The 27,538-nt window shown below is 40.4% G+C and overlaps 1 protein-coding gene across 1 annotated transcript in view; it reads right to left on the reverse strand.

The window, feature by feature from the left end:
- LOC113526489 (segment polarity protein dishevelled homolog DVL-3) overlaps window positions 1-27,538 on the reverse strand; it is a 45,259-nt gene that overhangs the window by 7,723 nt on the left and 9,998 nt on the right. The window contains exons 2-8 of the mRNA XM_026913557.3: window positions 13,995-14,064; window positions 6,680-6,804; window positions 5,066-5,202; window positions 3,437-3,572; window positions 1,770-1,863; window positions 1,551-1,620; window positions 349-488 (exon numbers count right to left, since the gene is read on the reverse strand). Of these exons, the coding sequence (XP_026769358.3) occupies window positions 349-488; window positions 1,551-1,620; window positions 1,770-1,863; window positions 3,437-3,572; window positions 5,066-5,202; window positions 6,680-6,804; window positions 13,995-14,064 (772 nt within the window). The remainder of the gene's footprint in view (window positions 1-348; window positions 489-1,550; window positions 1,621-1,769; window positions 1,864-3,436; window positions 3,573-5,065; window positions 5,203-6,679; window positions 6,805-13,994; window positions 14,065-27,538) is intronic.

The following is a 27,538-nucleotide window of genomic DNA, read 5'->3' on the forward strand; positions in this document are numbered from 1 at the left end:
TTTGGAAACACTGCCACACCTTATACACTCACACTAGAGTCAGACTCACTACCATGTCAGTGTCACTGGTTCTCAACATCCAAATAATGTCTGGTCAGAAGCAGTCCTGTGGTGGTAACTTTGCTTTGAGACAAAATGTGCAACACAACAGATGAGCTGCAGTCAATGACTGTGGATCTACAAAGGTAACCTCTATGATATGCTTCGCCGATAAAATGGCCATTGAGTGCAGGTACATGGAAGGTCTAGCTAACAACGTGTCCACTGAACATATATAAATAAGACTATATACACGCAGTGTACATAAATAAGATCATAAGACTGTATGAGCACACTGCACACACAGACCTGGAGTAGCATATCGCCTGGCTCGATGCGTCCGTCAGCTGCTACTGCTCCACCCTTCATGATGGAGCCGATGTAGATGCCACCGTCGCCTCTCTCGTTACTCTGACCCACGATGCTGATGCCCAGGAAGTTATACTTCTCTATAGGAGGAATTGAGGGGAGAAGGAAGAGTAGAGGACACATACAGAAAGTGAGAGTAAAGATTACCAGCTGAAAATGTGTGTTTAACACAAACAGGCAGAAGTGTGACATGTTATAACCATTAGACACAAGTGGTTTCTAATGTTGAAGTGTGCATTTTGAATTTGTGTATTTGAAAACCTGAACAGTAACAGTGGAAATCTGTAGAAGAGGTGTCATATAGATAAAGCAAATATGAGATAAAGGGTGATGTCACTGAATAGTTGATAACTATCAGAGAGTTAAAACTCTAATAATCTAATAATATACTCCAGTCCCATTAATACAATTAGCACTACTTGACTCTATAGTATCTATAGTATACAGTTACTGAAGAGAAATGAGTTATAATCGCACTATCCGGTGTCACCCAGATGAGGATGGTGTCGTCTCAGCGGGTTTTTCCTTGCAGCCGTCGCCTCTGACTTGCTCATTAGGGATAAATTCAGATTTAAATTTTATATCTGGATTTCTTCAAAGCTGCTTTGTGACAATATCTATTGTTAAAAGCCCTATATAAATCAAACTGAATTAATGTAAAAAGATTTTTGGAATAAATGATGACGCAAACGTTTGGCTTTAGTACATTAATATATAAGACATAGTACATATAAATAATACACCACATATGGTAACTGTAGAGAGGTACTATTGTGATATTAGGACTATGATAATACATCCGCATGACAGAACTATATGATGCTAATGAAATGGATGTACTCATAAAGTGAATTTATCATATCACTCCCAAATTAAGATATTATTCGATAATGCTATGCAGTTTTGGAAACAGGCATGGTAGCCAGGAAAGCTGTTTATACTTTTTGATGACAACGTCATTTTACTTCTCTTTAGAACATTCAAAATAACTTGGTGGGAACATAAGTTGCGTTTCAGTTTCGTTTTCACTTCTCTGTGTAACATCTGGATTCAAATTAAATGTGTCTTTGGATAGATATCTGATCTGAGTAACAGATCTGGATGGAAAACGTGCTAGAGATATAGATGTGCGTGGTACTCACCCATGTTTAATGTGACAGTGATGATGTTCAGAGACATGGTGGAGTCAGTGATACTGCTGAAGGAGGACGACTGCGAGAGACAGACAGGACAAGCAAGAGAAGGAGAGATAGACAGGGAGACATGAGGACACATTTAAAGAGATCTGTCCAACACGGATAGCTGCTTCTTGCACGTGTGTGTATAAGAGTATATATGTGTGTGTGTGTCAGCCGTCTCACCCTCTCCATCCGTGGTGGTTTGGTTTTCCGTCGGCGTCGGCGATGTCGTCTCATGAGCCGTGATGATGTGCTTTGCTCTGTAGAGCTGCTGAAGCTGCGGTGACATCACACCCATCATGTAACACACTTCCACACATGTATTATCCAGACACTGTACTGTTCTTAATTCTGACTGGTCCTCAAAGTCATGTGACACTTTCAGCCAGTCCTTAATCGAGTATTTATTGTGTACTAACAAAAGGAAAGCCGCTCTTTTTGCTGAGTAGAGATGTATATATTGTTTGTGTGTTTACGCCTCAGTGAATCCATACACTAGGAATGTGGCCAGATTAAAGCCTCAGGCAACTATCCATGATCCATGAAATCCAGTATTGTGTTTTCCTGAGGTTAGTGTTAGTCTTGCACACAATATGCAGTAAAAAAAAATTATTAATAATTACTGACTTTCCGTAGTCTGCGTGCCAGAATTTTGCTGCATTTGACTTACCACTGAAAGTGGAAAGTTTGAACTTGGAATTACATAATTTTCAACCATGGGGAAAAAAACCATGGATGCCGCCATGTCCATCTTTTTGTTAACAACAAGCTAGCCAGCTAACGGTGATGAATATGCAAACTGTATAGCCAGCATTGTAGATTTAACAAGCTAATATGTCTGAATGTTGCTTGATCTAAAGCAAATACTTGTATATATGGCACAGAGTAACTCATTTAAAAGTAAAGAAGTGCTACTTTGTTTACTGTTGATGCTGTGAGCAGCCATGTTGATATGACATCACTTCCTGACCTCAGGGTTGAGGAGACTGTCCCGAGTTTACAAATAGGAATTCTGAGTTGAGGGGGTGTTTTCTGAGGTTTTTCCTAGTCAGAGGTTGGAAATTCCAAGTTTCAGTCGAATACAGCATTATACTTTTAGTGTAAAGTGGGCAGGGCTAATCTTGTGTATGTTTTTGGTACTTGTCTTGACTGGCACCGAAATGAGTAATCTGCTTAGTATTAATCAATCAGTGGTGTCGTGGAGCATTTTATTTAGCTCTATATATGTTGGCTGCTTCCATGTGCTGCTAGGAATGAACTGATCATGCTGAGTTTTATGTTTAAGATGTTATGGTGTTTAATAAAGAGTGTGAGGATGGCAACCTGAGCGTGCAGAGCAATATCAGCGAGCATGGTCATTAAATGGGTGCACCTTTATTTGTGACCCAAAAGACCCTAGACCCTTGCAAGGGAAATGAAAGGAAGCTCATGTCTCAGTGCTCGCAGAAGTGCAGTGCTCTCATGTGCAACAGTTTCTCTGCTCCAAATTTACTGATCATGCTCGTTCAACTGTCTTGTGCTCTCTATTAAAGATATGTTGAAATGCCAGGTTACTTGTGCTTAGGAAGATGCTGGTGTTCTTCCTCTTGATATTTTAGCAGAGCACAGTTTGCAGTCTGCCTTGATTTGATCAGTAATTGTTAAATCTATCCAGATCGCTGTCAATGTACATAGGCTTATGTCACATTGTATCACGTGGTATTGGATGTTTGTATCGCAGGATCCCTAGTTTTAATATTTTACACCAAGTTTCCTGGATGTTCAATTTTCATATCACACTAATTGTGTCACAACAATGATTGGATACAATGATTTGTGTTTCAGAAGTTGGTGTGTGTAAAATCTCTCACCGGCTCGTTGAGTCATCCTCCTCCGAGTCGAAGAAGCTGGTGGTGTCCAGTTCGCTGCTCATGAGCGTGGAGGAGGTCTCATAACCCGCAATCTCAGGCCTGCGCTCGGGCCGAGAGTGACCATTCAGCCTGCCTCCTGCAGCACAAACACACATATACGCATATATAAAAACAAGGACACACAATTAGGTGAATGAATGGGAACACCGAGCCTGAGGAATGATTCTGAAAGAGCCTGAAAGAGCCTTTTCATTCCTACCAGATATGGACACATTTCCCATTTAACACCATCATACCTTCCATATTTGGTTCAGATGACATCATAAGGACAGCTGACTTCTAAGGTTATTTATTTTGGCCAAATTTGAAGAAACATCACATGCACTTTAGAGAGGACATATTCCTGAAAGTATGCTAATCAAACAAGAGCTCCATCAAGTTTGAAAAACATGGCAGACATGTTAAGCTAATATTGCAATCTACATGGTTTAATACAGCTCCATAAAATTCCTTGCTTACAAAAGTCCTAAGCTGAGCAACTAACATGACATTGCATATGGTGGTATACAGCCATTGCATATACACACATAATATACACACATAAGTCTCTAAGATGCTTTGAGCATCAAAAAATTCTTTTAGTAGCCGATTTAAGAGGCAACATCAGTGTATTGTTCCAGATTTGTTTTAATTTATTTACCCAAAGTAACATTTTCTTACATTATTTACATTTTTCTGTGATTCAAGCAAAATCCTCCATCTACTATCCATCCATTCTCTGTACCGCTTATCCTACACAGGCTCATGGGGAAACTGGAGCCTATCCCAAGGGACCCGGGGCACAAGGCAGGGGACACCCTGGACGGGGTGCCAATCCATTGCAGGGCACAACTGCACACACACTCACACACCACGGGCAATTTAGAGATGCTAGTCAGCCTACAACGCATGTCTCGGGACTGGGGGAGGAAACTGGAGTGCCCAGAGAAGGCCCTGAGGCACGGGGGGTGGAGGCGGGAATTGAGCCCCCAACCCTGTAGGTGTGAGGCGAATGTGCTAACCACTAAACCGCCATGCCCCGCCTCCATCTAATAGCTAGGGCAAATTCAAAATGGCTTCCTATTTAGCATGTTTGCACTCCTATGTAGAATATAAGATAATAGAAATGAATGCCCTAAGTTAGTGTCCAAAAAAAAAGTGTAGGAAGCATCTGAGATTCAGTGACAGAAAATGCACAACTATTTTCTTTTTAATTTTTTTATTTGTATGTCAAACATCTTGGTATTTTTAACAAAGATTAAAGTACTGGCTGTGTTTGGGTTCCAAATTCAGTGTGTCTGGTTCCATTTCAGAATAGACTATTTGTATATTTGAATTTATTTCTCATGCCTATCAAGTCAGCACCTAATATCCTTGAGGGAAACTCCTCCCTCTTTTGCAGTATGAGTAATGTAATGGAAAAGCAACACACACACAGACACACACAAACACACATACACACACGGATAGATTTGTTCCCGAGTTGAACTGTTCAGTGGAGAATTGGCTTTGGAAAGAGAGACCCCTTCTTGCTAAATATGAGCTCTTTAAAGAGTCTTTAAAGAGCTACAGACAGGAAAACAATCTCACCATGCTCATGGGTGTCTTTCCTGCGTGGTCTCTCTCTTTCTCTATCCCTGTCTCGCTCTCTATCTCTCCGCACTGAAGTGCCGACGTCGGCCTCCGTGTCGTTGTCCAGGTTGTCCTGACTGCCTGCTGCATTGGCACTGAAAAGAGAGAGATGGAGAAATGGGCAAAAGAAAGAATGGCTGTTAAAGTAAAGGAAAAACAAATGGCGAGCTAGTGAGGCTGTTCCACCTCACACACACACACACACACACACACACACACACACACACACACACACACACACACAGGTATAGCTTCAGACCTTTCAGAGGAGTCCTGCTGTGTAAATGTCAACTGCTGTTGTCAGGAGTTTTTAATGTCAGACAAGCCTGAGAACAGCAGAAGCAATATAATGTGGTGTGTGTGCGTGTGTGTGCGTGTGTGTGTGTGTGTGTGTGTGTGTGTGTGTGTGTGTGTGTGTACACTGCCACCAGCAGAGGGCACTCAGGAAATGCTGTATTTTTCCAAACTGTTCCCAGCTGCATTTCCACTGATTTAATTATTAAACTGGGCACACAGGGGGTCCAACAGCCACAGAGACAGAGCCGGAAACACACACACACACACACACACACACACACACACACACAGGAAACACCAGCAGGACAAACAGCCATACACACACGTATGTTCACACAAAGATAAAGGGAGTGGCCAGTAAAGCAGCAGACCTGGGGGGTAAAGTATAAACTTTAGGGAAAGCAGAACAAATTAGGAATCCCTTTAAATGGCTGCTGAGGGGTTTTTCTATCATTACCATAAGAATGCAAAATAAAAACAACAGATACATCAGAGCACACATTCACCCTGGTTTAACTGTCCCAAACGAGAGCCTATGGACGTCCTAGCTAAACGTACACCAACCTGAGAGACGACTAAAGTGGTTACAGTGATGACAATAAAAGCCACTGCATCCTCATTATAGTGAGCAACACCATGGTGTTTTACGATATTGTTAAATCCACATGGAAGAAATGCCTGGATTAACTTGGTTCCTTTGTCTGATTGGCTGTTTCGCTGTAATAATGACAATGTCAAGAGCAAAATCAATCTTTTCAGATCTATGCATTTCTCTGCATCATATCCGGGCTGTCTAAACATTGTTACCCTCACCACACACATCCATCATCCACACAATCATCCTTAGAGAAATCGATGTATTTAGAGTGGAATATTGATCAATATTGATGCGGATGAGTGTGTGTGTGTGTGCGCGTGTGCGCTGGTGATGCACTCTGAGTCACTCTTTATTCAGAGTGACATACACACTTAAACACAGCGTGCTCAGAGTCATCGGGTCATTTCCAAGACACGTATCGACTTCCCAGAATTCTGTCAGGCAGGAGGAGGAGACAAGTCTTATTAGTTTAATTTGAGGACATCGGAGACTATTGGATAGAAGGACAAGTGTGTGTCTGTGTGTGTGTGTGTGTGTGTGTGTGTGTGTGTGCTTCACTTGTGTGCTTTGAACATTGAACATGACTGATTTGACATTGTGTGTTTCATGTTACTAAGGGCTTTCTCTATCACACTCACACACACACACACACACAGACACACAGTAATGTTACTCACTGGAAGGAGGGCGGTCTGGAGTCCCCGATGCCCCCTGTCCTCTCTAATGGAGGAGGAAGATCGGCCTGAGTCTCTGCACACACTGAACCTCCATCTGAACCGTGAGAACCATCTGCTGAGACCAACTGCAGAGAGAGAGAGATTTGATTTTATTATTATTTTAATTCTACTTTCTTTTCTATATTGATGCTTTGGCAATATTGTAGACAGAGAGAGACAGAGAGAGACAGAGAAAACAAAGAACACAGAGAAGGAGAGAGAGAGATAGACTGAACGAGAGAGACATAGAAACAGGGAACAACACAGTGAGACCAAAAGAAAGATTTAGACAGAGAGACACAGACAAACAAAGAGAGACAAAAAAGGGCACAGGGAGAGATGGAGAGAGACAGAGACAGACAGAGAAACAAAGAGAACAACAGAGAGCAAGACAAAGAGAGACACACAGGGAACAACGAGAGAGAGAGAGAGAGAGAGAGACCAACAGAAAGGGAGAGACAGGAAGCGACACACAGAGAAACAACGAGAGTAACAGAAACAGACAGAGAAATACCGATAAATAGAGAAAGATAGAGGGAGAGTGACACACACACACACACACACACGCGCACACACACACACACACACACACACACACACACACACACACACAAAGAATAAGAGAACCAGAAAAACAGATAGAGAAACACACAGACAGACAGAAGGAGACACAGATAGAGAAGAATAAGAAGGGAGAGAAAGAAAGAGAGACAATAGAAAGAAGAGACAGACAGGTAGACAGTGTGAAAGATGAAAAGAGAAAATGGATAGAAGAGGGTGAAAAACAGAGAGATAAGGTGAATAACCTGAAGAACAGTTTTCTTGGAGTATAATACAAATTTCTGGTAAAGGTAATATGCAAAAGTAATAAATCTGAACACACATGAACACACACACACGCACACTCAAAAAACAGGCTCACAGACACACACAGTCACACTAACAGTGTCCTCAGGAGACATGTAAATGGATCAGAGTGTAATAAGGAACGGAGTGTGGATGATTATAGTGCCTTCATAAGACACTGCTGAGAAAGACAGCATTCCAGGCTCAGCACACACACACACACACACACACACACACACACACATACACACCAGGGCAACAATGTGCGACCAGTTTGCTGATTTGATCTTCTTGTTATGGATAGTTCAAGCTGTGTTTTTCGCTCACCCCGTGACTTCACTTAGCTAATGGAATCAGGTACAGCCACGTGAGAACGCACCACTCTCCTTTTCTAACAAAGCAAAGCCTCAACTGGAGGGATGTTTATGAAAAAAAAAAAAAAAAGCAAGCTGATAAGACCAAGCTAGGACCTTTTGAGCTGTTTGCCTGCACTGTAATTACATTTATTCATTTGGGAGACACTTTTATCACAGCGCACCAGAATCCAAGCACAGAGCTGTTACAGGAGTGTTGATGACTAAAGTCCCGTCGCACACATAACACACAGCGCCGTAAACGTTCTGGCAATTTCCTGGTGTAACAAGACTAGCTGATGTGAATACCACGCCAATGATACGGCATACAGCTGAAAGTGTGAAAGAGAGGAAATCCAGGTTTTATGTTCGAGAGGATTTTAAAGGAATTCTGCACTGTTTTTCAACTGAATGTCAATCCACAACATCTGTACAGCATGTCTGAGACAATACCACAGACAATAATATCAACACGTTTCCCTGTACTGAAAAAAGAACAGAAAATTCTCTGGCTCAGAACTCTTTAATAATGGAGGTCTAAGGTCTATCTTGCCAAGTGAACATATCTTCCTTTTTTCCTTTTATTGAAGATGACAATAATCAAAATATAAGATTATTCAGCCTGTTTCTAGACATTTTTACTCATTTTAATGTTAAAATGATTTTTTTTCTTTACTGGCAGATCATTTTTCACATTTTAAGCATTATTTCTAGTAAGAAGCAAAATCATCTGGCAACAGAATAAGAACATTTCAAGCTTGAAATAAATAAAAGCATCTAAAAGCAGGCTAATATAATAATCTTATTTTAAATTTAACTTATAATAATCTCAAAATAAGAAATGGCCCACATTCATGATATTTTTACTTGTAAAGATATTGTTTTTTGCAGTGTAAACCCATTCCATTCATTTTTAAACAAGCAACAATATAACACAATTAAAGAGCAAATTTAGCAGATTCACAAAGCATTCTACAAATATATATTTTTGTCTACAAATATATATTTTGTCTTAGAATGTAAATGAAATGTAAAAAGTAAGTTTACATTGTGTAAAAATGTTTATTGAGAAGATGCCACAATTATCCATGAGTGGGAGCCAAGAGAGTAAAATAGGCTGTGGGTGGGAGGGGCGTGCTTTCTAGTCCCTGTCAATCAGAGCGACACCAGCCAATCACAGGCTTACGTGAGCTCGTGTATGTATAACAGAGCAGATAGAGATTTCATCCCAGTGTGTTATGGTTACGCTGCCATGTGACGCAGCATGAACATCAGTTTGAAAAGACGTGGAGGTTGGCGTCGCGAGTGCTCGGAGGAAGCTCGTGTTAGCCTTCACCCATCCCGGTTGGTAGCTGTTGTGCGATAGGAGAGAGCTAGCTAATGGATGGCAATTTGTAGAACCAAATAGTGGAGAAAATGGGAGGGGAAAAAAACATTTATTGAGAATTCATTCCTCTGGTCCCTTGGTTGGGATGTTCTCACTGTGTTTATGTTGGTTTCTTCCAGGTTCTTTGGGTTCCTCCCACCTCCCAAAAACACAATGGCACTAAATTGCCTCTGGGTGTGAATAAATGTGTGAGTGCATGATGCTTTACATTGGATTGGCATTCCAGTGAACGAATAGAATGAATAAACGAATGAATGAATGTTAATTTGAGAAAATTCATCAACTGCCATTAGACTTCCATTATAAGTGAGTTGCTGTGAAACAAGTTTTCCAATTTATTCCTTATGTGTCAATGTTCTTGTCCATGGTAATTACACATATGGTACATATGCAATGGATAGAGGTTAGGTTGAAAAAGGTTTGGGTGTTCCTGTCAGAAACCAACCAGAAACGCAAGTAAGCCTATCGTAGGAAGAAAAATAGCCACAGCTAGACACGAGGGTTAGTGTAAGTGCTAGTCCTCCGAATCTTGAAAGTCAAAGAAGGCAATGATCGAATTATAATAATCCATCATTCCTGTATTCATCTTCATCCTGGTCAGAGTTGTGGGAACACAGACGTACACCCTGGATTCGTCTGTTCTTTCACACCTGGAGAAATTTAGAGTCACCCATCCTCCTAACAACGTGTTTATAAGATGTGGGAGGAAACCAGAGAACGCTGAATCCTTGATAAATATTGTTACGCAGACTTTCTCTCAAACAGCAACCTAGCCAAAGTGTACAGGGACCGGAGAGAGCTCCTTCTCCCACCTGCCAAAAAAACAGTGATAAAAGCAGAGAAGTAACGCGGTGCCAAGACCCGCCCTTAATAAAAGCTTCCTCAGGCCGAGAGCTTCATGGGAAAAGTGCCTGGTGTGAATGTGAACTGGGAGCACAGAGAGGACAGGCGTACTTTCCTGAGTCCGGCACGGCGGGAGAAGTGTATCTGAAGTCAGCAGGGAGTGTAAGCGATGTTAAAGAGCACACCTTCTGTTTCTCTGCAGTGTGTGGATTAGGGAACGCAGGCGATCTGGCAACATGGGTGTGTGCCTGAATGGATGCATTCTTCCTGTGTGTGTCTTGGCAAAAAAAATGCATGTGTGTGTTGGGAAAAGACAGAATGAGAAAGCACTGGGTGTACACTCCTGTGTAGAAATCGCAACGGCTAATGGAATTTATGCGCTAAATCAGTGTGAGTGCGCTTTATTGCAGTGAACAAAGAGAAACTGGTATTCTTTCCTTGATCCACCATAATGTCTGAACTACAAGACGTGTTTCTTTATGTCCTCTGTCGTAACATACAGTGGTTCTGCTACTCCGGCAGTTAAGGGAAGGTCAGAGGAAGGTACACGACTGTTATCTTGACATTAGCGGAACGTCAGTGTGAAATATCAGTCTCACTAGCAGAACATAGAAAAAAAAACTCCTTATGACGTGAATTACAAGATTTCAGCATTAAACATCACTATACTGTGTCTTAGCAAGTGACTACGAACTTTGTGCACTACACTGCAATTTACTACCTTTTTAGTGTATGTTGTGTGTGTGTGTGTGTTTTTGTGTGTTTGTGTGAGAGACAGACGAAACACTGAAAAGCCTCATTCAAAGCTCCCTCAATATTCTCTCCATTATAGCACATTGTAGAACCAGAGATAAGAGTAATGAATTATGCAAGAGAGGCATTATCTAAACACACACACACACCAATATTACATTTTCATCTCATGACAATTGCCTAAGTTTAGTATTATCACAAATACAACAAATACACAATACAACAATTCAAGACAACAAAATACAAGGACATAGAAATAACCTCATAGAAAGGTTTTCTTCATTTTTTTTTTTTTTTTTACTATTTCCTATTATTTTAGAATAATAATGGAATTATTTAGAAACACAAGAAACATATTAAACCTATTTAAATTTTACATTATGAACTGTTTTCCAGATGAAGCTTTGCACACACTTGGCTCCATGAGAAACCTCACCCAGGAGGCTTTTCTTAAAAATCCCAAATATGCCAAGCTCCTCACTGCTTAAGTTCTAAATGAAAACTAGCTGTTTTAAGTGAAAAATTAAAAAGAAAAATAAACTCAGAAATACATTTCTACGTGGGCATTAGCTTCGTTATTTACTGTACATTTGTCTTACAAATTTCAACCATAAGCCTTTGTCAAAATGACTTCAAGACAAAGAAAAATGTGCATTCAATTCACATTCTTATGTATAATTATCCATTTATAGTTTTAATTATTTGCTTTAAGAGCTATAAGAGTAACTGATGTTAACTAGCCACATGCAAGATTACTATTTATCAGAATAATTCTGATTCCGGGGGCAGTCGTGGCCTAATGGATAGAGAGTCGGACTTGCAACCCGAAGGTGAACCTGAAGGTTGTGGGTTCGAGTCTCAGGTCCGGCAGGGATTGTAGGTGGGGAGAGTGAATGACCAGCGCTCTCTTCCACCCTCAATACCACGACTGAGGTGAGACCTTTGAGCAAGGCACCGAACCCCCAACTGCTCCCCGGGCACTGCAGCAAAAAAAGGCTGCCCACTGCTCCGGGTGTGTGTTCACGGTGTGTGTGTGTGTTCACTACTGTGTGTGTGCACTTGGATGGGTTAAATGCAGAGCACAAATTCCTAGTATGGGTCACCATACTTGGCCACAAGTCACTTCACTTCACTTCACTTAATTCTGTTAGGAGGTCAAGTTATAAGTTTATAAATATATATAAAAATCACTGTTGTAACCAGATATAATTTACAAATGTATGAGAATAGGTTATACTACACTGTGTGTGTGTTGGCAAATTGAGTATTGATACACTCCGACTTATTAGGTAAAGTTGGGCACGAGGACACACACACACAGACACACACTTACTATCCTCGTGAGGTGCTTCCATTGACGTTATAAATAGTGCAGATAATTAATGCTATGCTACACCTAAATCTAACCCTAACCTTAACCTCAGTAACCAAAAGGAACCCCCCCAAAAAAAAGACACACACACAAACACACACACACACAGCTGCCGTATGTGTCCGTCCTCGCATGTCCTGCACCCCAGCACTAAGTCAGACAAGCAACAGCTGTTTCATAATTGATAAACATGCATCGCCGATTTAATCCGCAGAGACATGAAGTTCAGGCAAAGTGTTAAAGCGAGTCCGATTCACACTCTGCTCAGTTACACTCACACGTCACATCTGTCTTCACCCTGATTAAACACTCTGATAATATAACGCGTGTCCTATGGCAGCGTAGGATTAGGGGTTGTGAATACGTTGCTCGTGTAGTTTATCTTGCTGTAGCCGGAGAGTTGTGGGAATGCAGAATGTCCTGATTAAAGTCCTGAAGTTACGCCTGCAAGTGACACAGAGCTGCAACTGTGACAACACTGACAAGCTTCAAATTCAGTTTTCACACTCACACACACACACACACACACACACTAATGATAACATGGTGAAGTGATAAATCTAAACGACTGGGCACTGGGAATTCCACTGCACTGTTATATGGCACAGGTTAACAAGCCAAACCATGAAACAGTGAATAAACCTCAATCGAAAATCTGTTAAAATGTTCATGTCTAATAAAACCAGAACCACCAAAACAATTCTGAAACCAAAGACTCATCACAATGACCGCTATTCAAAGAACACATGAAGAGTGCAGAGGTTTTTGAAATTTATTTCTGAGAAAGTTTAAATATCACAATGAAGAATTACCACAAAGGAAACAATTCTTTAATTTTTTTTTTTTTTCCCCCACAAATTTGGTCCTGGGTCTTCCCTATCACATGACAGCCACCAAACAGTGAGGATGAAGGAAAACACGCGCTTCATCCGAGACACGTGAAGCCATTCATCTGCATTTTTTTCAAACCGCATCACAGGGTAGGTAGCGTAACACACTCGGAGGAAAGCGCTCTACCCTCTTCCGCATACATGAGCTCACAGATGATCACGACTGGCTAGTGTCGCTCTGAATGACATGGGAGAGAGAGAGTAATGCCGTCCATCACTCCTAGACAGCGCGCCCATCAGAGTATCCGTCAGAATCTGATTGGCTTGTGAAATGTGCGTGTTCCAAAACATCCTGCAGGCAATTGGACGGAAATCTTGCTAGTGCAGGAAGATGAAACTTTCTTCCCATAAGAGGGGACATACTGTATCTATTTGAGGCTGTATATGCAGCCAGGAACACAGGTGATGATGGACAGACAAGGAATTTATCTTTTAAGTGATTAGTACAGCTGAATTGTGCACAAACTTAGCAAGGACACGAGCTAGCAAGGAAACACGATCCGTTTTAGAGAGCTAAACACAATGAAAAACATCAGTTTTAATACTGTGCACGTGATCATGGTTTATGTCTGTAAAAGCTAATGGATTTTTATTTTGGATGGTAAAATATGTTCTCGAAGCCAGAAGTACAATTTGAATAATCCTCTACAGTTGTTATCATTTTACGCTGCGCATTCCACATCGGATTACGTAATGGTTCAGCTCTCAAATCAGTGGAAATGCTGGTCAGTTAGTAAAAAGGTTTGCTGGTTCCCTGAAAGAGAGAGAAAGAGAGAGAGAGAGAAAGTGTATGTGTGTGTTGTGGGGCATCACATGAAGAACATTCACTCACCCATGACACTACACGGCCGTTGAAACATGGCAACTTGGCGTTATCGTCTGATATCTCTTCCTTTACAACCCTGTTAGAGAGAAGAGAAGAGAAACAAAAGAATCCCAAGAGAAGAGAAGAGAAGAGAAACAAAAATGAAGAGAAGAGATGCAAAATAAAAGGGAAAAAATCAGAAGGAAAAAAAGTGAAGAAAAACAGAAGAGAGAAGCAAGAGAAGAGAAGCAGAAGAGAAGAAAAAAGTGAAGAAAAACAGAAGAAGAGAAGCAAAAGAGAAGAGAAGAGAAGCAGAAGAGAAGAAAAAAAGTGAAGAAAAACAGAAGAAGAGAGAAGCAAAAGAGAAGAGAAGCGAAAGAAAAGAGAAGAGAATCAGAAGAGGATCACAACAGAAGAAAAAAGAGAAGAAAATGAAGAGAAGTGAAACAAAAGAGAAGAAAAGCAAATGAAAAGAGAAGACAAGAGAAGAGAATCAGAAGAGAACAAAAAAGAGAAGAGAAGAAAAGAGAATTCATTAATAACAAAAACGTGATATACCTTTCAAAGAAATGATTTAGAACTCGGATGAAAATGTTTAAAATGTTGCTTCATGCTCAAGCAATAGCAAGTTTCCAGTCATCTCAAACAGCTAGCTGGCAGGTTAACTGCGAGTAAACTAGCATGACGAGAGGGATTCCGTATCAGTGTTGATCTGCACCAATATTTTCTCAGCAGGTGATTTAACAGCAGGCAGTCCTTCCAAAATACAGCAAAAATCCCGTGATTTTGTTCATCAGTTAAATTAGCAGTTATTTCAGGAGCTAGCTAGCCTAGCACTCAGGTTCTGCGGTTCAGTGGTTCAGTGCTTCAGGAGTTTATATCGGAACATCACAAACTGAGCTCATACGGAACATTCGCTAAATCTGGGTTTAATACGAGTACCGAAAAAGTCACGGTTTGAAAATTTAATTTAGCGCTGTGTTAATGAATCTGACCTAAAATAAAAACAACTTAATCAGAAATAAAATGATTAAATTGCTCTGCATTTTATCTGACAGGGTTACACAACTCTACTACAGCACAGCAAATGAAGCAGTAACACTCAGGTCAATTTACACACACACCCAATTTAACTTGGGCTAAACAGTCACACACACACACACACTTCCGTCCCTTCCCCCTTTCAACCTTCCCAGCTGCTCCCTAAAAAGGTGTTGACCTTGAATGACCTGTGTTGTCCTGGAAACCACTGTCAAGGAGAGGAACTGAGCCGAGGCACGCGATGGATTAATAATAGAAGTGTGTATAACGATCATGGCACTGTTCATGCATTATAAATCAAAACTTTAATCACGTCCACGCTCTCACACACGCAAACAGTAGCGCACGTGTGTGTGATGGAAGATGGATGGAATGTTGCTCTCTCTCTTTCTCTGGGCCACACCTGTTTCATTAAAAAGCAAAGTGTATTGTGTGCGTGTGTGTGTGGTGCGAATAGAGATGGAGAGACACATGCATCCAGGTACACAGGAAGAATCGTAACATAAATCGTATCAAATCATAACTTGCCCGTAGGTGTGGTAAATTGTGTGAAATGAGGCATCATACCCCAGACATCACCGCCTGATGATTCGACATGTTGGTGTGGGGGAGGGGTGGGTTCCAGGTTTCAGGACTATAGACCCCTTTGTAAACAAAAAGAGATGTGCATGCAACCTGGCTGCAGAAAAGACCCGAGTAGCCTAGCAACCTGACGCTACTTTTATAGTCTGACTGAAGAATCTATCAAGAAGTTTATTTAGGAACCAGACTGACATTCGCTAAAACGTTATCGGCTTATTATTACAATATTACCACTAAAAGACACGTAGTGTTATTCAGGTCCGTACGGCTTGGCATCCTGTCAGTAGCTAAACAATGCTAAGCGGCGATCTATTCTGCAAGGACGTATACGAGATACTTATCTCATATATATCTCATTATGAAAAAACTCTTTTTTTTGCACACTACATAAAAAACTTGCACTATGAGACATTTTTTTTGCACACTACATCTCTGTATAATGTTTTTTTTTATTCTGTTTTTAATATGTATCACTGCTGCACTGTGGGACGAGGCACTAAGGAAAACATTTCACTACATTACACCACATATATGTAATATGTATGTGACAAATAAAAGAACCTTGAACCTTGAACTTCGTAGAAACTGAACGTTTGCACTAGAGAGAAATTGAAGGCATCCAAGCTTCTCGATGTTTACAACTTTCTTATTTGTGAGCCATTTGTTCGATACCATAAACCCATTTGTTAGCTGAAAAAGTTAGCTAGCTACACATTTCCATTATTTGCAACTCCTTATTAAGAACGTAATCTAGCTATCTAGCATTAGATAGCTAGTTTCTTGATGTAGATTGTAGATAATCTACATAGGTTTGTTAAAGCATTATAAATTAGGCACGTCAGCTAACTAGCAAGCTAAGCCTGTTAAATTCTTAGGTAGCAAGCCAACTTCATTGATATGAGAGTTAGCTACTTAGCTGAGATGAAAATATCTCTGAGTCTCACTTCGCGTACTATCCGTCCTAAACAGTATCCGAGATTAGAATTAGTGTGTCCCAAATTGTAGTATGTTTAAAAGAGCATCCCAAAGGTACCGAGATGCTCTACTATTTCTGGTTGATTTTGGAAGTGTGGAACCATGGACACGATTTCAGCTAATATTACCCACAACTCCTTGCGCGATGGAGGAGGAGTTTTGTGACGGTGTGCTTGGCCGAATTCAAGGATACATTTTAGAGAGGTGTAAATGAAATGTGGAAAAATAAATCAAGGGAATGGCAAATTAAATTATATTGCATAAATTATATAAGGAATAATGAATGAAGAAAAGCTGTTTTTTGTTGGGTTTTTTTGTTGTAGCTTGTTTGACAGTGTGCGTAACTAGGCAACAACGTTCTCTTCCGTGACGTGACGTGTTAGTACGTCCCAGTACTTGCATACTCTTTTGTTACACACTCAAAAGCATGTACTTTTTATTCACAAAAATAGTACATGCTTTTAGTGCATAGTATAAGTAGGCGAATTGAGACGCAGGGTATGATTGCAAAGATGGAGCTCCTTGGACCAATTATCCCTCCTAATTGTCTGTAATCTGGCATTAAGGAACAACGTAAGTAGTAGTGCGTAAAGTTATCGTATTGCAAAACTTTGTTGCACAGAGTGACTTATTTCGCCATCACCAGCCAATCAGAAACACAATCACCAGCAGCCATGCAAGAGTAAATGTCATGTTCTGTTACAGGCATCGTATTTCTGAGACGTGTCAATCTCCAGTAATCATAGATCCTAACTACCAATATGAAGAAATCCTCCCAGCAAAATGGATTTACAGGTGCAAATGTGCTTCCTACTTGTTTGCGCACAGCAACTGTGTTCACTTTGACCAGAATCGCTGAGTTGATTTATGACCCCAAGGGGGTACATGTAAGTTTTAGGTTATAACTTAAGGCTGTGTTAAAACTCACTTTGTGCAACTGTAAATTGTTCAGTAAACTCGACCGCAGTGGTCATTTACGTCCAAACTAGGCTATGACAGAACGCATGCTGCAGGCCTGCTGAATTCTGTCAAGTCAGAAAACACGTCAGCAAGTCTGTTTGAGATACTCAACAACACAACACAGGTTAAAGCAAGTATGTGATGATTTGTTGTACGTCAACTACAGTATGTCAACTATTCATGCTGAACATGTACACAGCACCTCTGTTCTCCAACTAGGGCTAAAGCCTTTGTAAACCACTTCGTATTTGGCTTTAATCAACATAAGCTAAAGTATTTTGTGTCAAGTGAATTTGACAGACAGGTAGTCACATGACTGTAGTGTACCACATCATATTACACAATAATTCTCACATTCTGCCTACTATACCGCATACTACTTAGAGAAATATTTCACAGTACACCATATACCACATATAGTGGGCCAGAACACACTATACAGAATACACTGTTTTTGCAACAATGCTTTCCTCAGAGCATTTTCTGGCATTAGAAAAAAATGTCCTGGCAACAGCGACATGATGTCCATGGCTCAAGCAGCCACTCCTCCCCGCTGAAACTGGGACAGACAGAGGAAAGAACATGATCCTCGGCAGCTCGTCTAGCAGTGGCCAAACCCTAAATGCCTGCCTGAGAGATTAGAGTTGACTATAATAACGCACCTCTAACAGCCTCACTTCCTCTCTTATATCTCCACATCTTTCACCTCCCTCTTTTATACCCTACTATTACAGCTATTACATCTTATAAGACTTGATGTAGCACTAGACAGCTATTAATCACAGTCTAGCGCAATTACTTTCAATACACAGAGCTTTCTGCATCTGCAAATTATGCTCGGGATGTGTGCTCCTCTTGAATTTTCATATCATGAGAATTGCCTACCTTTTACCTTAACTGTACATTGTATTAAAAACTGACTACATGCTGAAGGATACAGTTTATTGCTTGAAAACCTATTGTAAAAATTTTTGCTTGCATTTAAGTAAAAATTCCACTATGGACTTTTTGTACCCAGACAACAGATATGAAAAGAAACATATAAATTAACAAATTAAATAAGACACATGAAGCATCAAAATGATTATGTTCAACATATACTACTCAAATTGAACTATAAATAGAATTGTGTACATATTGTAAATATATTACTTACTGTTAAAATAATCATACTGTCTCAAATACATGTTGTCATGAAATGAACTGAGAAGGGCAATTTGATTCCTTATGTTAACTCTGTCATTTTATTATTATTATTCCCCCCTGCGTCACAGGGCAGCGTAAACACACATGAAGGAAAGTGCTATCTACCCTCTTCTGCATACATGAGCTCACAGATGACCATGATTGGCTAGTGTTGCTGTGATTGACAGTGCAGTGAGAGTATGGCATCCCTCCCACCCAGACAGCATGGCCAGTTTTGCTCTCTTTGTCCCCAGCCAGGGATGGCTTCATCAGTATTCGAACTCATGGTCTCCCAATGATAGGGCAAATGCTTTTCTGTTGCGCCACCTGAGTGCAACATATTTCGTTTTGAACCAGGAAGTCAGAGTAACAGCATGTTGAAGTGCTTGACTAATGCACACAACAGCCAATAGCATTCAAGACACACCACACCCCCGCCAAATCTAAACAAACTGACAGTAGCTTAGTGAACTAGCTAAATATAGAGAACAGCGAAGAGATTAACAAGAGTGGAGGTTTGAAGTTTTCGCACATGTTCGACTGTCAGCGGCGCTGATGGCCACGTAGAGACGCAGGGTCATCACCAGGAGGCATCTGAATGGTAGCCTTATAGCGAAAGACTTAGGGTTAGTTAAATATTAGTCTACTTGATAAAAATGATATTATTTACTCGCACTGATGGAGATGCCCTGACTGTGTATAAAGATGGAATCACGCTGTCAGTCAGACAGAGGTATCAAGACAATCCGGGGGTGAACAACCCCAAACTGGTAAAACGCTCCTCCAAAAAAGTGCCTGTCACATAACCAAGAACTCCCACCATCTTGAAAAATTCTACCGTCTTTGAAATAAACTCCAACCCTTTCTTCTCCAGCAGTGGATGGTTGGAAAGACATACCAACAAACCACACAGAGTGAAACAGGGCGCCGGGAGTGAATTATTTCTTTGGAAATGATGAACTATAAAATTTAAACCAGAATATCTCCAAAACATTTGGAGACGACAACAACAGATGTTTTTTTTCTACATATTCTTTCATATCGGTGTCTATAACCCTCGAAAGAACAGCTTTGATTTTCACATTAATGCTTACTAATCATGCAATATTTGAATTTTTTTATTAATGTTTTAAAAACACCCCAGTTTTCTTGACAACTACCACCCCATTATTTAGGTCTCCCATATGACACGATCAATAGTAATGCACTAATGAACAGTGAATTACTACTCACCAGACAACAAGACCAATTATGCTGCTAGACCTCTGGTCATGGTTAAGGCATCATCTGAATTTACACTCCCTCACAATGTCCTGATGAACGAGCAAAGCCTCAGACAGTTACGCCAGTCTGGAGGCCATTAAACCTCTTTCGTATTCTGAGCAACTGCCAAGTCAAATTCCTTGTAAGTAGGCTTGTTGGCCAATAAAACTGAGCTTATATTACATCCATGTATCCATCCATCAATCATCTTTGCCCTTCTCTTTGGGACTTCACTGTATACTATCTAATATTTAAGATACTTTTACCTTAACAGTAAATAGAGAAGAATGTGCATGTACTCAATCCACCGATTCCTGGACTATGATGACACACACACACACACACACACACACAGACACAGACACACAAACACTACGGGTGGTACGGTTTGAATTTTTTCACATGATAAGCAAGTCTAAAAATATAATGTTTTTTTTTTTCTTAGTGTCACAGTATTAACTGATCATTTAAAAACACACAAGGTGTTGGTGAAAATCTTTGCACCTCCTTGTATACGTAGAGAAAAAAGCTTTCTTAGGAAGATGCCTTTGAGAATGCCTTTTCCATTAACTCTCGTAAATTTCAGTATTTATCACTCGGCTGTTATAAGTTGAAAGAGTGAAAGAGATAGAGGCTTTGAGGAAAGGCCTGGGCCAAAAAAATAAAACATAACTAGCGCAGCAGTGTGTTGCGTTGTTTAGGCAAAGACAGCTGTTTCGTAGTTTTGGTCAGCAATGCCATGTTCTTCTGTGTGTTTGATAGCCGTTGTTTATGATAAAGTTATAAACATGCTAGGAGTGGCAGAAGAGGTAGCAACGTAACGTGGTTCGGACAATAGCAGATCACACAGCCGAAGGGTTTTCAGCGCAGTCCGCATCCCCTATGCATTTTTAATTTTAATTTTAATCAGTATTTTGATGCATTTTAATCAGTATTTTGAAAAAGTCAACGTTGAGCTAATTGTCTGATCATACACCTTGACTTAACACTAAACCGTGAAGCCGTTACAACCCTAACACCTTCATACATCATCTTTCATTGTATAAGAAGGGGCTGATTAAAATGACTCAGAATTACCGGTTATGCTTTAGACATGAGAAACTTTCTATCATCATAACTTTCTTAATTTTATTATAAATATCATATGATATCATAAAACTACTTACTACGTGATCAACAAATAATTACTCCTCAGTGGAAGCAGCAATTCTAGCAGCAGGTTGCCTTCTGTGAGACGGACACATCCGAGATCGCCCAAATATAATGCACTTTAGAAGACATCTGTCCTTACGCTGTCTCCTGATTATCTGAGGAGCACAAATATTGTCTAAAAACACTTCCTCCTGATGCACCTTCCTCTCCTCCTCCTCTTATTGTGTGTAGCTGATTAACTGTACATGTCTCTTCCTAATGCATGCCTCTAATTACAATTCTTACTATTAACCTAGGGGTTAAAGGTCTATAATAGGAATATATATATATTATTATAATGTTATTTTCATTACACTATCTATATTCTTATTTTATTACTTTTAACCCCCAAGGAGGATACTATAACTGACACTCAAGATTAATGGACACACAAAAATCCCATTATATTACGTCTGTGTACAATAATTAGTGCCGATACGTTTGTTCTCATTCCTAGTGCTGGAAGCGTACTCCGTGTACGTTTCTGTGTTTTAGTTATCTCACCTCATTCAGTGTCACCTAATTAACCAGCCCCTCAAGTGTATTCGAGGAAATGAGGTGCCCTGGGAAAACTGCTGGAAATGAAGATCATCTTCCTTTATTAGCTTATTATTGCCCCATTGGGTTATGCTAGTGCCCTTCATTTTGTATCATTGTCATATGTCATTTGTCTCTTGTCAGAAAATGCACAAACACACTGTGCACATGACAAAAACCTCGTCTACTTTTGCTGCAGTGAAACAGGGAAATTCGCTTATATAGTCTTCTCGTACACAAAGGTAAAATCATGATGATTAAAATGTTTAAGGTAAAATTCAAACTAACACATGTCTGAGTGTACAAAATTTTCCATAAAGATCTTCTGGGATGTTTTTTTTCTTAAAAGATTAGTTGTAAAAACACTATATAAGTGAATTTCCCCGTTTCTAGCTTTTCTTCACACAGTTCACGGCAACAGAAGTAAATGAGCAAATGGTGGCTCAGGAGCTCTCAGGAGTGCATTTGTTTCATTCTTGCTCATTTTCTGACCAATGATTTGCTGTTAAAAGCTTAATGTTTGCCATTTTGGGCTTGGTCCTCTTTTTTTTGCCCAGGAGGAGTATAGAGTATTTGGAAATGCATTTGGAATATCGAGATGTGTCATGATTCTTCTGAGTTTGCAGTAACCGTGTGGATTTCACAGTGTTCCAGCACGGCTTTAATTCTGCCCAGGCTAGGAAATAACAGCTTTACAGCTCACCCTTCTCTAAAGCCCTTTTCCAGTGAGCTTCTTGTTTCCGCTGCTGCTTTTGGACCTCATATTCATCCTCAAGTTCTCTCGACGGCTCCCCAGCCTCTTTTCCACAAAGCTCTCTGTCACCATTGTGGTCTTTGCTGACTACATGTAATAATTTCACTTGAATAACAAGAAAAAAAAAAAAAAAAAAAAAAAAAAAAAAAAAAGTGTTTCGATAATATTGGTGCTCCTAAAAAATGTGAAATCCTGCAGCTTTTTCCTCTAGGGGGATTTTTTCTGGACTCAACACGAAACTCCTCACGTGTAGGAATGCTTACACCTGGCAATAAAATAGATCCCTACAGCCAAACCTAATCGTGGGGATTTTTGTGTTATAGGGTCATTTGAGGATGCAATTAACTCGCTAGTGTAAGAGTAAGAGCACTGCAGTGTACAGTGTACAGACTGCACATCGCTGAGTGAAAAACATTTTCTCTGCAATGACATGAAGTTTATTTTGTGCTGAAAGTATTAGAAGAAGGTGTTATGTTACATGACGTGCCACGTTTCATGAAGTGGCTACGAGTCAGAAGATGTCTCCCTCCAGAGTTCACTGGAACTGAACTGGAATTTGTACACCTCATAAAAGAAATTAGACAACAGCCAAAAAAATTAGACAACAGCCAAAGTTTAGAAAAAGACAGGAAAAAATAAGCTGGAATTATTGGCACCCTTGGGTAAACGGGTAAGAAAATGTTAAGCAAATGTTTTTGTGGTTAATTACAGAAACAGGACGTTTTAGAAAAAGAAAAAAAAAAAGAGTTAATGTTCACATCAAACATCAGAACGGGGAAAAATGTGATCTCAGTAACTTTGACCATGGCATGTTTAATAATGCTAGAAGGGTTATTTCATACACACTGGGAATTTCATGCACACTAGTCTTTAAATTTTACACAAAATTTTACACAAAAAAAAAAAAACCATCCAGTGAGTGAGAGTTCTGCGTGTGGAAGCAGTGTGTTGATGAGAGACGTCAGGGGAGAACGGCCAGACTGGTTCGAGCTGACAAGAAGGTTATGATAACTCAAATAATCACTCTTTACAATCGTGGTGAGCAGAAAAGCATCTCAGAATGCACAACACTTTGAACCTCAGGCACATGGGCTACAACAGTGTGCTGAGCAGAAAAGCATACAAGCACGAAACAACTTCGACCACTTCGTGCTCCACTTCTGTCTTCAAGAACAGGAATCTGAGGCTAGAGTGGGTACAAGTTCACTGGACAGTTGAATATATAAATATGTCGTTGTAATTTTTACCTAATGTTAGCTAGACTTATCATTCAGCTGTGTTCATGTTAAACATTAGCACATCTATTCCTATTCGCTAACACAGCTGAAGCTGGTGTAGTAATTTATCAGTAAATAATTATAAATTAAAATTCATATTTTAAGAAAGTACTTTTCATGTTCATGAAGTCAACTGCATCACTTCTGGGTTTGGTCCGAGACATCGTGTCTGTCAGAAAGCACCTAAAATTCCAACCTGGGAGATGTTAATTTTTTTTTTTTTTTTTTTTACTTGTGAAAATGTGGGAATTACAGTTTTTCCCCTTATAAACATGAACGTAGTATAATTACCACATGATCGTCCCAGTGTCAAACGCTGCTTTCTGTCAATTTCAAAACACATGATCATGAGCTTCATGTACTGCACATTTGGAATATATTTGGAATTCAAAGAAGACTGAAATTCCAGCACCACCGAATGATGAAAACGAAGCAGAGGACAGAAAGTGAAATGCGGCCAAGCGCTTCTGGTTTGGGGCTCCAACTGTTTTTGATTTCTTCCAATAATTCTGAATAATGCGGCTTTACAGGCAATATGTTCGAAAAATCGGTTTCGATCGCTCATTGGTAGAGGTGTAACAATACACAAAATTCTAATTTGATATGATACTATACAGTGGCGTCTCAATACGATACAGTCAAAATAAGCATTGCCTGAATGTGCTCTTGGTTTCCATTTTCACTTGATTAAACCATTTAACGTTTGAAACTCAATGACACTGTAGTTGTGTGATCCAGACGCTTAGCAGCATATACTGAAACAAAAGCTGTGCAATAGAATGAAACAAAGTCAAACATGCGTAATTAAATGAAACATTAGCTCTCTGGCCAAGCTTTCACAGGTGTCCAGGGTTGCCAGGTCTCAGCAAAATTTCCACCTCAACAACCGCACGAAAAGACCTGAAACTAGCCCAGAAAGGAAGATGTATATCTCTTCTATTTCTCAGTCTCTGCAGATGAACCGACTTCACTTTTCCAACCGCAACCTTGATTCAAACCTCGACTCAATTCGGTGTAAAAACATCTCAATTTGGCAACCCTGTTGATGTGAATTTTTAGTGCCAAAATAGAGTTTGTGATGGTGCAAAATGGTAGTAAACATGGCCATTAAAATTTATTTGTGGGTATGTGTGTAACACTATTGGCACAAAAGTGACTCCTAGTAAAGGCTCTTCATTTCATGTGTTTTACTTCTATTATAAACTGTTTGCTCATGGTCTGCCTTTAGCCTGACACACACACACACACACACACACACACACACCATCGTGAGCATGCATTCCCTAGGCCACTATATCCGGTCAGTGTGTATATGAGTGTGTGTGGGTGTGTGGACAGGCCCATTGATTTGTAGGCAGAGTTGACCACTAATAAAGAGGAATTCTGTCTTCACAGGCTCCTATGATTAGATTTACTCTAGACAAATAGGAACCCTGAACCCCCACGGAAAGGGAGCGGAGGAAGAGAAAGAGACGAGAGAGAGAGAGAGAGAGAGAGAGAGAGAGAGAGAACGAGGGCGATGGATGGCTAGAAGTAAAACGGAGGGACTGCTATCACTCTCAAACACACTGCAAAACACAGACACAGACAAGACAATTTTTGGATTAACAATCCACAGCATTTATACACACACACACACACACACACACACATAGACACAATGCAAATATGCAACAAAGTGCACACAAATACCAAATGCAAATATTCCCAGATACACACAGGCTCATAGTTTCAAACCCCAGCAGGCACTGAACACGGCAGGAAAATAAAGCAGGGAAAGTAGGTCAGCCTCACGAAGAAACAGTAATTCAGCCTGAGATGAAGAAACAGCCTGCAAAGGGAAAGAACCTCGACCGCTCAAACGAGCCAGGGCCATACTGACCACTCTCTCTCTCTCTCTCTCTCCCTCCATCTCTCTCTCTCTCTCTCCCTCTCTCTCCCTCCATCTCTCACATGCAAAACTCTAGCAAGATCATGTGGCGATGTTGCCAGATATAGTTTAAAAGAAATACCAGCCATTTAAATGCCCATCATCTGCAGATCTGCAGTACAGCCAAAGGCCAAAGAAAGAGAGAGAGCAGTGGGGAGAGAAAGAGACAGAGAGAGAAAGAGAAAGAGAGAGAGACGAAGTACTGAAAAGAGAGAGATAGTAATAGAATAGTAACAGATTTATCACTAAGAGAGTGTAACAGAATGCTTGTTTGCCCAATTCTCAAATGTATAAAGGTGTGTGTGTGTGTGTGTGTGTGTGTGTAGTATGTAGCATAATTATTTTGTTTTCTTTTTTCCCCATCAACATTCCATCTTCACAATTATCGTTTCCTTCTGTCTTCTGACTGAGTGTTGAAGAGAGAATCCAAATGATGCAGACAAAAAAGTAAGTGGTGAAGAAAGATAAAGAGAGAGAGAGAGAGAGAGAGAAAGAAAGAGAATGTGAAAGAGGCAAGATGGTGGGGGAGACAGAATAAAAAGAGGATAAAAGAAGGAGATGAAAACAGAAAGAGAGTTCAGAGTGCTGAAGTGATGGAAGAAGACAGAAAGACGGAAAGACAGAGTAAGAGAGAGATGGAGGACATGCCAAATGGATCAGCTCTGCAGTCCTAATCCGGCAGCAAAATTACAGTGAGGTCAATATTTATGAGTCACGCTCACCACGACCCAACAAAACATACGATTTTTGGATTTCTCAATGACACACTTCTGCCATGCTGGTTTTTTTCTGTTTCCCAGTCGCACAGTTAAAACTCCATCAGCAGGAACGAAGCTTTATTTCAGACTAATGTGATTATGGGGTGATCTAACAGATTTAGTGCAGTGGGCAGCAGTGTGTGTTACACACATCATAACACTGAGCTCTGAGGTCCGTGTTACACCGTGTGGTAAAGTGTGAATGCTGTTTTCGAGCTCAGGAGCGGTCTCTTGAAAAGTCTGGGGCTCGCTTCCATATCACGTGTGGCAGCTATCGGCTCTCAGCGCCGCATGCCGAGTAACGTGATTGGGTCTTGGAACTTGTCACCTTACTTCCTGCTCCAGTTTTGGTGGTGGATGAGAAAGGGTTGCTCTGATCACAGGATGGATGGAAAGCGTTATCGATACTTTTGGACTTTTTATAGGACAGCGCTGTAATTAGCTCAGCTTTGTGGTGCGAGTGCTTGCACTGAGTGAAAATGAGTGACAAATGAGTGAAAAATATTCGTCTCATGCTGGGCTGCATAGCTAAAAATCTTCTCCTTATATGAGAATCCAAATAGCACTGTTGCTCACTGCGTGAGAGTAAGTGTTGCAATCGATCCACGGTTCAGAAGGAATTCTTCTAAATGAAAGCAAGCCTGCGATGATGAGCCGTGCCCCAGCGAACCCCGGATCAGTCCTGTGTGCAAATTCGAGTGTATGTAAGTGTGAAAACACCCTGAAGCTCAGACGAAGGACTTTATATGTTTATTTTTGAATAGTCTTCTCTGTTTAATATGGCGCCCAATCAGGGCCTGATCCTCCATCTGTCCATGCCGTGTGTGTGTTGGGATGATAATCATGATGTTAATGGCCACACAGTCCAGGCAGCTGCTGTGTGAGAGTCCTGAGGGAGAACGGCAGCCCCCCACCCCCACACACACACATGTACAAGCACACACACACACACACACACACACACACATATACACATACATCATGAGCAGGATGCAGCCAGCTGGTATAAACCCCTTTCCTGTTAAGACAGAAAAAAAAAAAAAAATTTAGACCTGTTTCAACACTGATTTCCTTTACGTTCCATTCTTCCATTCTCCGTCTCTTCGCCCATATGATAA

This window comes from Pangasianodon hypophthalmus, chromosome 6 (genome assembly GCF_027358585.1).
Source record: "Pangasianodon hypophthalmus isolate fPanHyp1 chromosome 6, fPanHyp1.pri, whole genome shotgun sequence".
NCBI lineage: Eukaryota > Metazoa > Chordata > Actinopteri > Siluriformes > Pangasiidae > Pangasianodon > Pangasianodon hypophthalmus.